At 53.2% G+C, this 14,991-nt stretch overlaps 1 protein-coding gene across 1 annotated transcript in view; it reads left to right on the top strand.

Annotated features, from left to right (window-relative positions):
• The window catches only part of nxn (nucleoredoxin), a 53,776-nt gene that overhangs the window by 28,001 nt on the left and 10,784 nt on the right, over positions 1-14,991 (top strand). Inside the window, exons 2-3 of the mRNA XM_079733368.1 lie at positions 11,646-11,763; positions 14,011-14,144. Of these exons, the coding sequence (XP_079589494.1) occupies positions 11,646-11,763; positions 14,011-14,144 (252 nt within the window). The remainder of the gene's footprint in view (positions 1-11,645; positions 11,764-14,010; positions 14,145-14,991) is intronic.

Genomic DNA, 14,991 nt, shown 5'->3' with positions numbered 1-14,991 from the left:
AGAGAGGAAGAGAGAGGAGCAGTAGGAGAGAGGAGAAGAGAGGAAGAGAGGAGGAGGAGAGAGGAAGAGAGAGGAGCAGTAGGAGAGAGGAGAAGAGAGGAAGAGAGGAGGAGGAGAGAGGAAGAGAGAGGAGCAGTAGGAGAGAGGAGAAGAGAGGAAGAGAGGAGGAGGAGAGAGGAGCAGTAGGAGGAGGAGAGAGGAAGAGAGGAGGAGGAGAGAGGAGCAGTAGGAGAGAGGGGGAGGAGGAGAGAGGAAGAGAGGAGGAGGAGAGAGGAGCAGTAGGAGAGAGGAGGAGGAGAGAGGAGGAGGAGAGAGGAAGAGAGGAGGAGGAGAGAGGAGCAGTAGGAGGAGGAGAGAGGAGCAGTAGGAGAGAGGAGGAGAGAGGAAGAGAGGAGGAGGAGAGAGGAGCAGTAGGAGAGAGGAGGAGGAGAGAGGAGGAGAGGAGGAGGAGAGAGGAGCAGTAGGAGGAGGAGGAGGAGAGAGGAAGAGAGGAGGAGGAGAGAGGAGCAGTAGGAGAGAGGAGGAGGAGAGAGGAAGAGAGGAGGAGGAGAGAGGAGCAGTAGGAGAGAGGAGGAGGAGAGAGGAGAGAGGAGCAGGAGGAGAGAGGAGCAGTAGGAGGAGGAGAGAGAGGAAGAGAGAGGAGGAGGAGAGAGGAGCAGGAGGAGAGAGGAGCAGGAGGCGAGAGGAGGAGAGGGGAGCAGGAGGAGAGAGGAGGAGAAGGAGGAGCGCTGACCGTCGCCAGGCTCAGCAGGAGGTCTCTTCTCGCTCGGAGCCGGATTACAAAGACAGCGAGGAGCCGAGGGCCCGCCCTCCCTCTCTGGGTCCTCTCAGCGCCGCCTGGGAGGTTTAATTACAAACGCCGTGGCACGCAAAGCTTCACGGGCACGGACGGATATTGCTGATATTCGTTTGTTTAACGTTTTTCATTCTTTAACCGCGATCCGATGAATGTGTAACGGTATAGCTGTGAAATGGGCTTATGTATTTCAAGGTGTGTGTGTGTGTGTGTGTGTGCGTGCGTGTGCGTGCGCTTTTGTGCGTGCGTGCAGGGTTGCCAGATGTGTTAATCCAATACAGTTGGACCTTTTTTTTTGTGCCAGGGATTCCGGGGGGGGGGGCCCTCTCCCGGCCGCCCCCCGGACGGGTGTCAAGGCCACGCTGTTCCAGCCTGGATATAGGAGGCTTAACCTTTGACCCTGACCTTTACACACGGCCACGCCCCCTCCCGTGTCAATCAGTGTCAGGTGACCCTGAAAAGCGGCCCTGCCCTGAAGCGCCCCAGACGAACGACTCCTCTGTCCACTACCTGATTGTTCCTCCATCTGTCCGCAGCGTTTTGTCCGTCTGTGTGTGTCTGCGGTGCTTCCCCTCCCACTGGGCGTGGCTTGCTCGCCCCGTAAATAACTTGCCCTCGACCTCTTACCTCCGAGTCAAAGCTGTGACGGACCAGTCGCACTCCCTCCACTAATGTGTCTAAAGGAAATAAGACCTGTTTAGTAGGGTCATGTCATGGTTTGAAATAAGGTTTAAATGGTTGGTTTAATGGTTTAAAATAAGAACGTTTCCCATCAGACTCATGAGGTTTATTCGCTTAAGGGAAACGGATGATGAGGGAGAATTCCCGAGAATTGATTGGTTTGGATACATTATTTATTTGCGTATCCAGCCTGTTTGCTAGGTTATGTTATGTTAGCTTATATGCTCATCAATGAGGCTATATGGAATTGACGAACAAAAACAAACAAAAGAAAATTCATGGCCCTTAAAGTTCATAGGTGAATGTAAAAAAGCAGTAAATATACATAAATCTATATCCTGCTATTTTTGCGTGTGACCATATTTACACAAGACGTTCCTATCTTTCCATGAATATTCCTGGAGGGTAAAAGTCAAGAGGTGATGGAGGCAGAGGGAAGGCTGAGGCCTCAGCCACAGATATAAACCTTGTCTGATTCCTCATAACTCTATGCACTTTAATAACGGACTTGCATTCTGTGCGTAATGTATTTTTTTTATTCAAGCACTGCCATAAGGAAAAGCACTGTTTTGATGATGCACTACTGGTTACACGTTAACTGCATTTCCTTGTACTGGTTGTCCTTACTTGTGCAATGACTAATCTAATCACAACGGGAACACATCGACCAGGGAGGCGGCTCCGCCGGGGTCCAGAGATCAGGAGAGGGTCCTGGGGGTCTTGAGCTGTGAAGGAGGCGTGTGTCCAACAGAGTGGCGGTGACGTATCAGAGTGAGGATGGGGGGGCCTCGACGGACCAGCTGGTTCTTTTAACGAGCACCAGAGGAGGAAGCGGGTTAATGGGGGGCCCTAAGTGTCTCCCTGCAGCGCTACACCCCATCACTCTGTGAACTCCGTCCAGGCGTCCGCCCCCCCTCCAGCCGGTAGCCCTAGCTTTCTGGCCTCCTGTCCTCGGCCCAATCCCCCCCGTCAGGAGCAGGACCAAAGGGGATCTCAAGAGGCCCTTGGCAACGTCAGGCCCCTTCAACACCTGGGAGGACGGACGGGAATACCTGGTTCTGTACGGCAGGTTTCACCCACTCTGACAGAGCCGGTACGACGCATGCATGTTGTTCAGACACGAGGCTGGTTCAAGATCGTTCTCCTTGGTTCTAGATGTTGTCCAGACACGAGGCTGGTTCTAGATCGTTCTACTGGTTCCAGGTCTTTCTCATGGTTCTAGATTGTTCTCCGGGTTCTAGATGGTTCCTCCGGTTTTAGATTGTTCTCCTTGGTGTTGGATGTTGTTCTTGGTGTGGCTGTGAGCTGCTGCAGACACAAGTGTGCCAGGGTGATTTACGAGTCGTGGCTCGCGGCTAGAAACAGCGGAGATCGGTCGTCTTTCCCACACAAGCCACATATTGCAGATATTATACTTTTATTGGAAGGCTTTCTAAGTTAACAAAAAATTATATTATTTCATTGTCTCCCAGGCAAAGCAGGAACATAGTTTAATATGTGCGGGGACATGATGGCATGTTGACATGTTGATTATACATCATCATAAGTCTTAAAATGCAGAAAAATTCACCCGCGACATACTGAACGGATTATCCTCTACTCTACCAGCAAGCAATTTCAATTCAGCCACCGAAACGGTACGACTAATACCATGCAGATCCCAGGGCCGTGTGTCTGCAGGGACTTTGCAAATGCATGCTTAATCCATGGGATAGCACACCAAATGTCCCCCCGCCCCAGACCGGCCCGGGAAATAAACACAGGAGATTGGATGAGAGAGGGTGGGACAGCTGGAACAGAGCTACACGGCCGTCCTCGTTTTTTAATCTACCTTTTAAAAATAACACCGGCTACACAGCCCCCCTAAACATCAGCGTGTGGGCTGCAGATAGGGGCTGGCTGGCCGGGCCGAGAGAGAAGGGGGGGATCAGGAGGAGATATGGGATGGGGGGGGTTGGGGACAGGTTATACGGAGGTCATACCAAGAGGGAAGCCTTCTGGAACGTTCCCCTCGCTGCTCTTGCGCTGGTTCCCCTGGAGCAGACTCGTCCTCCCAGAACCCTATTGGTTCATCTCAATTAATCATTACACCATGTTTCCGTCGATGCCTGCACCGAACTAAACGGGTGACTCACATCGGCCTGTAGTGGGAACAGAGCGATGCGAACGTTGGGATATTTTGAGGTTGCTCCACTTATAAAGACACGTTCAAAGTAATGCTAGGAAAGACATTAGGGTTAATGTGTGTGTGTGTTAGTGAGTGCATGTGTGTGTGTCTGTGTGTGTGTGTGTGTGTGTGTGTCTGTGTGTGTGTGTGCACATGAGTGCGTGCGTGTGTTTGTCTGCGTGTTAGTGAGTGTGTGTGTGTGTGTCTGCATGTTAATGGGTGTGTTAGTGAGTCCGTGCATGTATGTGTGCGTGTTAGTAAGTGTGTGCATGCATTAGTGTGTGTGTGTGTGTGTGTGTGTGCGTGTGTGTGTGTCCCCTGCGTGTTGAATCCCTCCTGGCCCCCACCAGTCACCACCCCACCCCTTGCTGAGGCCGTATCTCAGCCTCAACCGGAGATCAGGCTCCTGATTGGTTCTGACTCCGATGACCTCCTCAAAACCCTCCAGCTCCCAAACGGATTTAAACACGAGGCGCGCGTTGCAGCCACCCAGAGACGCCGCGCAGGCGGCGCGGTTTAACGGAAGGCATTTTTACGCGCTGACCTCAGCGTTGAGGTTGACCTTTTTAACGGCGTTTCCATTGGCTCCCAGGAGCATTTAGCCACGGTTCTCCTTTGGGTGCCCGGCAGATAATGTGCGTTACAGCTTCACACTTTCCATTAAGACTTTTTATTTAAATGTCATTCATAAAGGCAGAGTGTCCTTGAAATTACGTAATATATAAATATATTCAGACTTGATTTAAATCAGTTTACTAATATGGTGGCCACAGTTGTTTATTGTTTAGTGTGGGTGGATTACTGTTTGACTAACGACCTAGAAGAGAGTGAGAAAACCACCAGGGAGTGTGTGTGTGTGTGTGTGTGTGTGTGTGTGTGTGCGGGTTAAGTGTCCGGAATTATTCTAAAGTCCAGGGAGGGAAGAATTTACCCCCTGGTGGGCTTGACCTTTGACCTCCCAGAATGCAGGCCTGCGAGGCGGGGGCGAGGCGATTCAACAGACACCTATTCAGGTCTTGGCCTTTTTTTATTCCTTTAACAATCCCTCCCCCGTCTCCCCCCTGGCTGGGTGCATTCTGCACTTAAACGCAGACGTGGAGTCAGGCTATACAGGCTGGGGGGGGGGGGTGCTTTCAGCCTTTGTGCCTCCACACAAGACTGGGGGAGGACACACACACACACACACACACACACACACACACACACACGGGGGGACACACACAGGGAGACACACACACACAGGGAGACAAACGCACACACTGGGAGACACACACACATACACACACACAGGGAGACACACCCACAGGGACACATACACACACAGGGAGGAACACACACACACACACACTCTTTCCCCCCCCCCCCCCCCCCCTGACATTCTCTGGCACCTGTTTTCCTCACAAAACCGTTAATTTATCGCTGAATTATTAAGAGCCTCAGTGTGTCTGGCACTCGTTGACATGTCCTGACTTGGGGATGGGGAACGGGCAGGGGGGGTAGAGGTTGCCGTGGCAACGTGGCCTCTTTCGTAAAAAAAAAGAAAGGAGGATGACAGAGTGGGCGGATGAGACCCGCCCACTCTGTCATCCTCCCCTTCTCATTGGTCCATCTCAACAGGGTTTACTTTAATGGTCGGTCGCTTTGTGGGGAGACGTTGGTTTGGTTGATGGGGTAGAGCATGAGCACCCATAAGGCTCAGTCCTCACAGCAGAGTCCCCGGTTCGAGTCGCGTCCTCCCGTCTCTCTCTCTCATACCTTCCTGTCTAACTCTCACTCACTGCAAGTAAAAGCAAAAAAATGCACAGACGGATCTTTAAAATACCTGTTTTTTGTTGGTTTCTTGGGCCTGCTTTTGGAGATGTGGTCAATCTGCGCCGTTCTCTTGTAGTCAGGTTAATTTCATCCGCATTCTTCCATTCGCCCATTCTTCTACACCATTAACTAGTATTAATTAGCGTATTACGTGATACGTGTTCTGTCAATTCACCTCATTCCCGTCACGATATAAAGGTTACATGTTTTTCAGCTGACCTCTGACTGGCTTCATGTGTTTAACCTCATCCTAATGTTAAGTTGTCTGTAGTTCTTCCTCTGTTTGGTTTTGTCTCATACACACTAGCCACTGGAAAGGATATTATTCCCATAAGTCGTCATAATGAACAGTATAATACCACTTCTGTCCACATCCAGTCTGACCATGAAAGCCCTCTCTTCTCTTTTTTTTTAAACAAAAATCTGTTTAGACTATTAGAAATCCAAGCAGCATGTTTAGCTGGCTCCGCGTGCGTCAATGGGCTAAACACACACACTGGATAATGTGGAACGTATTACTATGTATCCTGAGCGCTGTGGCAACCCAACACAGAGCCCCGTGCCAGCGCCATACTGCCGTACGTGAATGGGAGCTGAAAGATGATCCGGCTACAGCTTATTATCGCTGTAATGAATTGCGTCGAGCGTTCTGCACGGGTTTCACTTGAACAAGATGAAGCCCATGCGAACGGGCCCTGGGAGCGTGTGTGAGGATAAAAAGGGGGTTTCAGCACGGATGGAAAATGCAATGAAAACAGGCACAAAAGGAGCCACAACACATAGAAATAGAAATGTAAAAGATTTGGGGGGGGGGGGGGGGGGGAATGCGAAGCGACGCAGTGCAGGAAACGTGCCGTTCATGACGCGATTGAATTGGTTGAATCCTCTTCCTTGAAGTGCATGTTCCAGATCGCCCTGGTGCGTAGCTCTGCTTCAGGGAAGATTCAGAGCAGAACACAAAGGCCTCGCCTTGGTGCGGACGTGGACTTTTGTTCTGCAGCATTAGCCGCTGCCTCGGGCCTGGAGCGGCCGGTGAAAGTGGATCCTTCGGAGGGAGGCGCTGAGACAGAGAGATGGGGGGATGATGGGTGGATGGCTGGATACACTGCTTCCACTCCAGTTCTCTCCCTGGGGGCGGGGCGGGGAGGCACTCCGGCCTGTCTGCAAAGGTGGAGCATCCATCGGCTCGTGACAGAGGCCTACTTCCCCCCCCCCCCCCCAGCTGTGTGTGTGTGTGTGTGTGTGTGTGTGTGTGTGTGTGTGTTGGCAGGGGGTTTGTTATAATAGAAATGCAGGGCGGAGAGTGAAGGGCGTGCTTCGAATGGTTGACTGAGCCAAAAGTGAAGCAAGCAAGTGTGTGTGTGTGTGCGTGCGCATATGTGTGTGTGTGTGTGTGTGTGTGTGTGTGTATGTGTGTATCCTGAGTTTGTGTGTGTGTGTGCACATTGAGAGTTGGGTGAGCACTTCAGGGAGCAGCGGTCTTGGTCGGGGCTGACCTCCTTTCAGACCGCGTCGTGCTGCTGCTCATAAAGTACAAGCGAGCAAAATGGCCGCGAAGGGCGACCAGCGCGCAGGGCGTCCAGCACGGGGCCGTGGACATGTGGTTTAAGGTGGCGTATTACACGGCTCTTGCTTCTGCTGTGGAACGCTCCGTTCACTTGCATGGGCCGACTTCCGTTGGTCAATTATTTTTGCATAATTGACCGTTGCTAAGCATATAATGAACGCTGTCAAGGGAAGTGGATTTTTTGCCGTCTTTCGTACCACTCCGCCAGTAGTCCGGTAACTTGTCAACCCCAGTGTACTCGGTTGCTAAGCGACGTCAACGTCTTTGGCGGACTATTTCTCTGCTGATCAACACTACGAATGGTAACAAATAAAATGTAGAAAGACACACCTCGTGAAATTATTTTTTCGTTTTGGCAAGTAGCCGTGTAATAAGCCGGATAATGTATAGAACGTCGCCGGTCATTATCGAAAATAAGCCCTTATTTTCCCGATAGTGGCCGGCGTACTTTACATTATCCCCTACGTGTTCCATTCCTGACTCTCACCTCGGAGCAAACCATTACTCCGTGGAAGCATTACATAAACCCAGAATAACAACGGCGAGAATCTATTCTGGTAACCTCTTCAACCCGCCGGCGAAGCTGTGATGAGCATACCAATGGGCTCGCTGGAGGGGAGCTCGTTACGGCTGATTGGTCGGTGCCGTGTCGATCTGCTGGGGATGACGTCGCTGCCTGACCCAGCATCACCACCACCACCACCAACCACTACCACCACCAGCACCAGCACCACCAACCACATCACCACCAGCAGCACCACCACCACCACAACCAGCACCACCACCAACCACATCAACACCACCACCACCACCACCACCACCAGCACCACCACCACCACAACCAGCACCACCAACCACATCAACACCACCACCACCACCACCAGCACCACCACTACCACCCCCAACGACATCACCAGCAGCACCACCACCAGTACCACCTCCACCACCAGCACCACCACCAGTACCACCACCAGCACCTCCCCTCACCCCTGAGTCGAAGGTCTCACGCATGACCCATTTTCATGCGTCTCTGTGCAGCCATGTGTGATCCCATTAGCATGCTGAGCGCAGGCTCCGATCGCTGGGGGTCCGGGGGGGGGGGGGGGGGCAGGGCGGCGTAAACTAATTGTTAGTATGGATTTCCATGCCTTCCTCGGAGAGACTGGGCTGGGGGCGGTGGGGGTGAGTGAGAGTTAGGGGGCCAGAGTTAATCCGCTGTGTAACCGTACAGTCAGGCTCGGCTGCTCTGATGATAGTGAACACAAACGCCTGCTTGGACATGGAATGCAGAGCACACGCGTGTGACGCTGGTTGAAGGGTGCTATGGAACCCGTTTGATCCCATTACTCAACAAAGCAAAACCCCACAGATAATGTATGTGACAATGTATGCATCCCCCTGTATACGTCTTTTATGTATGTGCCTATGACGAGAAATGTAGACGAGAAATGACGGAAGGAAACTGTGAAAAAGAATTTCCCTAAGGGGACAACTATTAAACAGACTAACTAGCTTGATAGGATCTGGGTATTTCGGGGTGTCTGTTTTGATACTACAGTACCCATAATGCCTTAGTGAGGTGCCTTTTGGATAACGTTAGTCAACATCTGCTCAGCCTCGGGTCTTGGGGGGGGGGAGCACGACAGAGCGGAGCATTTGTTATGACTTGTTTGTTTTTCATAAGTTTCTTGCATAGTTTTGCGTATCGGCGTCGTCTGCATTGTCTCCGCGGTAACGCGCGGCCCGTGGCTCCGCTACACTGACGCTGTGTCTCAGACCGAGGGGATAATGGCGCCTCGACGCCACGGGATCCTCACGCTCTCGCCCCTGCACAATGGGAGGGCGGGAGAGAACAGGCTGTTGTTGTTGTTGTTGACACGCGTTGGAAGAAGAAGAGCTCTCCAGACATTGTCCCTGGCTTTTCTTTCGGCCACAGACGATGATGCAGATTCCTGGTGTTGAAAGTCCTCCCACCACCAAGGAAAAGACATGACCAAATCAAGTTCAACAAAGCAAGCAGCAATTATACTATGAAAAGAAATAGTTTCCCGCAAAATAGAAACAATAAGAATTCACAAATAATAACATAGTACGCTGAACGTAACTGCAATTAACTGTCTTAAACTGTACACAATAGGCTCTGCCTAGCTCAGGAGGTAGAGCAGGTTGACTTGTAACCGGAAGGTTGCTAGTTTGATCCCTGTGTTGAGTTGAGGTTTCCCTGAGCAAGAAACCTCCCCTCCCTCAGCGTTTCCTTATCCTGTTGCATCTCATTGAAAATACACCGGGTACCTGCATGTTGAGTTTCCTTCACGCACACAGACCACTGAGGCGAGATCCCTCCTGGGGTCGGGATAACACGTGACCTTAGTGTAGACGTGAGCTTCAGTCTCAACGCGACCTTCAAGGCGGCCATCAAAGACCTGCAAGTAATGTGAAGGACTCTCAAGATCCTCCATCTTCCTTTAGTGAAGGTAGGAGGGAAGAATGAGTGGCAGGCCCAGCATACTTCTGCTGTGTCGTGTGTTCTTCAGTGCTGAACTAAACCCCCGCTCCCAGTGTATTCAGTCATTAAACTAAACCCCCACTCCGTGTGTTTATTCATTAAGCGGACTGCTTCCTGGCGGTCTGAGTCACCGCCCCTGGTTGTGCAGAGCATTAACTTGTGGGAATACTAGCTATTGGATTCGGTCACATCGCATGGCTCCCGGCCCTCCGGTTTATGAGCAGAGATCGAGTTTCCAGAGGCCGTGCGGGTTGTGACGCGCGTGGTACTGCTGTGGCCTGTTTCTGTGGCGAGGTGCTGGGTCTGCTCCAGACCCCCGTACCCGACAGCCTTCGTGGGACTGACCCCGGGTGACCTCGTGAAGCCAGAGCAGGCCTCTGAACGACCCCTGCTCCCCCTCGCTCCAGGACCGCAAATCGTGGCGACCTCCGCACCAGAGAGAAAACACTCACCCTGTAATGCATGCCTCTGCATGTACATGCCATGTACAATCGCTCAACTCCCGGCCACAGCGGTCGGCTGCACTGGGATCTGTAAGCCTTCTGAGGGACTGAGGTCATGGTGCTCTTACAGTTCATTCCTCAAGGTTCTCCTACAGTGAGGTCATGGTTCTCCTACAGTCAGGTTCTGGTTCTCTTACTGTGAGGTTCTGGTTCTCCTACAGTGAGGTTTTGGTTCTCCTACAGTGAGGTTCTGGTTCTCCTAGTGAGGTTCTGGTTCTCCTACAGTGAGGTTCTGGTTCTCCTACGGTGAGGTTCTGGTTCTCCTAGTGAGGTTCTGGTTCTCCTACAGCCAGGTTCTGGTTCTCCTAGTGAGGTTCTGGTTCTCCTACAGTCAGGTTCTGGTTCTCCTAGTGAGGTTCTGGTTCTCCTACAGTCAGGTTCTGGTTCTCCTAGTGAGGTTCTGGTTCTCCTAGTGAGGTCATGGTTCTCAGGAGAGCAGAGGGGGGTGAACAGCAGTAGGCTCCCAGGGTGAGGCAGAACCTGATCCGTCCTGAGCTGCCTCTAATGGACCCGCCGACGGCCGTTCTCACCTCACTGGGCCTCCGTCCTAAAATAATTACCGCTGTAGTGTTAGCACAACCGAGAGCCGTACATCACTACCCGTCAGCTAAAGACCCCGCTCCGAGACTTAACTCTAGGTGCTTGCTCTGTACCAGTGCTCACTGGTACTTGACTGGGTCTTTTCTCCCGCTGTTCTTTTTATGAATGTCTGGAAAGAGTTTTGAGTACGATGTTATTTCGACCGTATAAATTCTTTCCGGACAGAGCTTCACCGACACCTGTCCAGTTAAACGCTGGACTGGTTTTACTGGGAAGTCCCCCCCCCAACCAAAGTGAAGTGGCTCCCATAGTGATAGTTAGTAACGCGCGACATGGTTTACAAAGAGAGGGAGTATTCCTTACTCTCTATTATCATTTGCCTCTGGGATTCAGACCGCTGCTCTGATTTCTATTCTATATGTCTACTTCTCTGCTTTCAGGAGATAAGTGTTTCTATTCACGGCGTATGCGAGTTGCCGAATTATGAATGGCTGAAGTGTCTCTTTGATGTGGAGGACCTCATTGGACTTTATGAAAAGTCTCAGTGCATGCAGGGAGATTTAAGGCGGTAACCGCGTCCGTTTCGCTCTTTATGCGACCCTCCACCCATCAATCACTCAAACTGGAGACATTATAATCGGTTTCAACAACTTTGGTCCCCAGTGAAACGCAGCATAAATCATCGCAGACCTATGTTTAACTTTCACTCGGGGGGAAAGTAAGGAGAACGTGCTTACTGGAAGGGCTGTGGAAAAGATAGGTTTGTGCTAAGTGATTCCTCAGACGTGTGCAACCCGGTTGTTGTACCACAGCGAGGGCATGTGTGTCCGACCTCCCTGCTGCACAGGGTACGCAATTCAGCCCGACCGATGCATCGGAAGGCTGATTTTATCGAATTTTGGCGTATCACTGATAGCTTACGAACGGTTATGTCTGCCGATATGAAACGTTATAAATGGTGTGTGTGTAGCTGGAAGCAGCGATGCAGAGTCTAGGTGAACTCTGAACATTGTGACGCCCTATATCCGGTTTCAAGTCCACCGCTGACCTGGTGTTCCGTCTGTCTGTTTCAGATGAGGCTGTGGAACAAGTACAAGGTGACCAGCGTGCCGTCGCTGGTGTTCGTGGACGCGGCCACGGGGAAGGTGGTCTGTCGGAACGGGCTGCTGGTGGTCCGGGACGACCCTAAAGGTGAGGCACCTGAGAGCGCACCCACCTGAGCCCCCCCCCCCCTTTATGCACCCACCTGAGCCTCTAGGTGTTCAGAATCGCAGCGTCTCCCTGACTCGTGTAGCACTTCAAAGCATGAAGAACCAAAGGTGACACGAAATGCTGCGATATCCCCAATAAAATCAAGCAGACTTAATGTATAAACAATGCTTCATTCCCAACTCACGACTTTAATCCTCCACATACGTCCCGATGAATGAAGGGTTTGCGAGGCTCACAGCCTACGGTTGTGATAAAGCAGGAGCTGGTCATCTGTGGCTAGGACATCTCCCTATATACAACGAGTTAACACTGGCGGCCATCGGACCTCACCGGCATGACAGACGGGACTTTCCAATGCTAGCTGAGCCTCCCACTCACTTGGAAAACTCCCGTTTGTCATGCAGTGACAAATGGGACGGCAGATGGCCGACGGCAGCCTGTACTGGGAACGGATTTCACATGACCGATCCTCCCGACTCCCTAATGGAAGCCAGCTCAGGCCGGCTCTGTTGTTTCCAAAATAAATCCCCCCCACCCCACCCACCACCACGTTTGCTAGTGAGCCCGCGGACCTCGGCCCTTTACCCGGAGCAAGTGGAGCTGCCTTTCCGCCCTTCCACTGTTCGGCACCTCGCGGGTGTCGGGAAAGGGACCAGGCGGGAAGACATAGTGGGGCCTTGAGGTCGGGTGGAGGTGGCGGAGAGGGTCTCTGGACCCAGGCGCTGCTCGGAGCTGATGACAGGCGGGAGGACTGGAGTGGCCGTAGACCCGGCGGCGGCGGCGGCGGCAGGCTCCGTGAGAAGGAGAGCACTTCCACAATCATGGACGACAATAGCCGGCCCAGCTCCGCCCCGCTCCGACGAGGTGTTCCGGCCTTAATGAAGTCCGGCAGGAAGCTCGGGAAAGGGTCTCTTCTGTTCAATAGACACCCGGCCGCCGTGGAGCTTCTAGTTATGATCCACCTCCGCCCGGGTCAGGAGCCGCGAATGGGGCTCTCTCTGCAGGCTTGGCGCCGCCTGGGAAGGTCTTCTGAGGAGGAACCAGCAGCAGACAGGGGAAGAGAGACACCGGGTCTCACTGACCGCAGTGCAACAGGGGACACCTTTCTTTTGCACCTAGATCAATTAAATTAAATTCAATGTTATTTGTATCGCCCTTAATCACAGGTACAAACTCAAAGGGCTTAACAGGCCATATGTGTATGACACCCCCTGACCCTAGCCCCCAAGAGGGCAAGAAAGAACTCCCTTCATTAGCAAGGAAGAAATCTCGAGGAGGAACACAGAGTGCGGGATCCCTACTTCCAGGGATGGCCAGGAGTGCAATGGCTGTCATAATTGACATGCATACAAACACACATACATACAGGCCAAACATTTACATCGGGTGCTGGCCGCTTAACCGTAAGGAGATTCCTGGTCGTGGAATGTTCCTGTACATGAGAAGCCCATTACTGCGGAGCCCCCCCCGTCCCCGGAGCCAATCACACTGGAGCTCAGTGTGGCTCCCAGTGTGGTTGACTTTATGAAAACACGCCCTTATCTTATCTCCAGGGCAGACAAAGGGTTTTCCTGTTCCACTGAACAAGCCTGTCTCGCTTTCACTTATCAGTGCCACTCTCTCTCTCTCTCTCTCCCTCCTCACCCCTCCCTCCTCCCCCTCCTCTCTCTTCTCCCCCCCTCCTCTCCCCCTCCTCTCCCTCCTCCCCCCCTCCTCTCCCCCTCCCCCTCCTCTTCCTCCTCCCTCCCTCCTCTCCCTCTCCCCCCCCTCCTCTCCCCCCTCTCTCCCCCATCTCTCCCCCCTCCTCCCCCCTCTCCTCCCCCCTCCTCTCCCCCCTCTCTCCCCCATCTCTCCCCCTCCTCCCCCCTCTCTCCCTCCTCTCCCTCCTCTCTCTCTCCCCCCTCTCTCTCCCTCCTCCCCCCCCGCTCCCCCCCTCTCCTCCCCCCTCCCCTCCCCCCTCTCTCCCCCTCCTCCCCCCTCTCTCCCCCTCCTCCCTCCCCCTCCCCCTCCTCTCCCTCCTCTCTCTCTCTCTCCCCCCGCTCCTCCCTCCTCCCCCCCTCTCCTTCCCCTCCCCTCCCCCCTCTCTCCCCCATCTCTCCCCCTCCCCCCCCTCCTCCCCCCTCTCTCCCCCTCTCTCCCCCTCCCCTCCCCCCTCTCTCCCCCTCTCTCCCCCATCTCTCCCCCTCTCTCCCCCTCCTCCCCCTCCCCCGCCTGACCTTCTCCCAGGCCTGGAGTTCCCGTGGGGGGCCAAGCCGTTTGCGGAGGTGATGGCCGGGCCCCTGCTGAGGAACAACCGGCAGGCGGCGGACAGCGGCTCCCTGGAGGGCCACTACGTCGGGGTGTACTTCTCGGCACACTGGGTGAGCGAGCCGGAGTGGCTGGGGGCGGGGGCTGAGCAGCAGGGTGCCCCGCGGCGGGGGGGCGGGGTTAAGGCGGATGAGGCTGAATAAAGGTCAGGGCGTTTTTATTTTTTTGCTGATTGTGTTTCTGGTTGCTTAAAGGGGAATTGTCCCCGCTTGCTGGACTGCGATAGGAGGAAGACATTAAGAAATACGCTCGCCTGTGGGAAAACATCACGGAAGAATTAGACATTTGATCATCGGCCGGGGATTCCCTAACCCTTTTTTGGGAAAATGATGTGAATGATCCAACTTTTCCACGATTTCCAACAACAATCGATGTTTTATGGCGCGATTGTTCCGCAACACGGGGAGGCGGAACAGTCCTCTCTTGATTTAGGGTCACGAGTGACGCTTGATCTTAAAATGCAGCAATAACAAAACAACACGCACGCACGCACACACAAAAAAAAAAAAAGACAAATGAAAAAACACACACACCCATGCATAAAAAAACACACACACACTGCATCTCTTCTGGAGGTGGGGGGCCGGCCGGGCAGGGCGTGGCCCCCCATTGTGTGCTGTGTGTACATTAAGAGGCGGTCGTCCCTGCCTCTCTCTGCTCTTTCGTCGCCCCCTGTGGCGCTCCAGCAGCTGGCCGCCGCACCCCTCCTCATCCAGAGGCCATTGTCTCTCAGCACGCACACACACACACATACGAATACACACGCACGCACGCACGCACACACACACACGTACGCGTACACATATGCGTGCGCACATACACACACACGAACGCGCACACATACGCGCACGCACATACACATGCAAACGCACGGACATACATACACGCGCACACACACAC

Source organism: Pollachius pollachius, assembly GCF_949987615.1.
Source record: "Pollachius pollachius genome assembly, chromosome: 3".
NCBI lineage: Eukaryota > Metazoa > Chordata > Actinopteri > Gadiformes > Gadidae > Pollachius > Pollachius pollachius.
The sequence above is the reverse complement of the archived record's forward strand: the minus strand, read 5'-3'. Positions and strand labels throughout refer to the sequence as shown.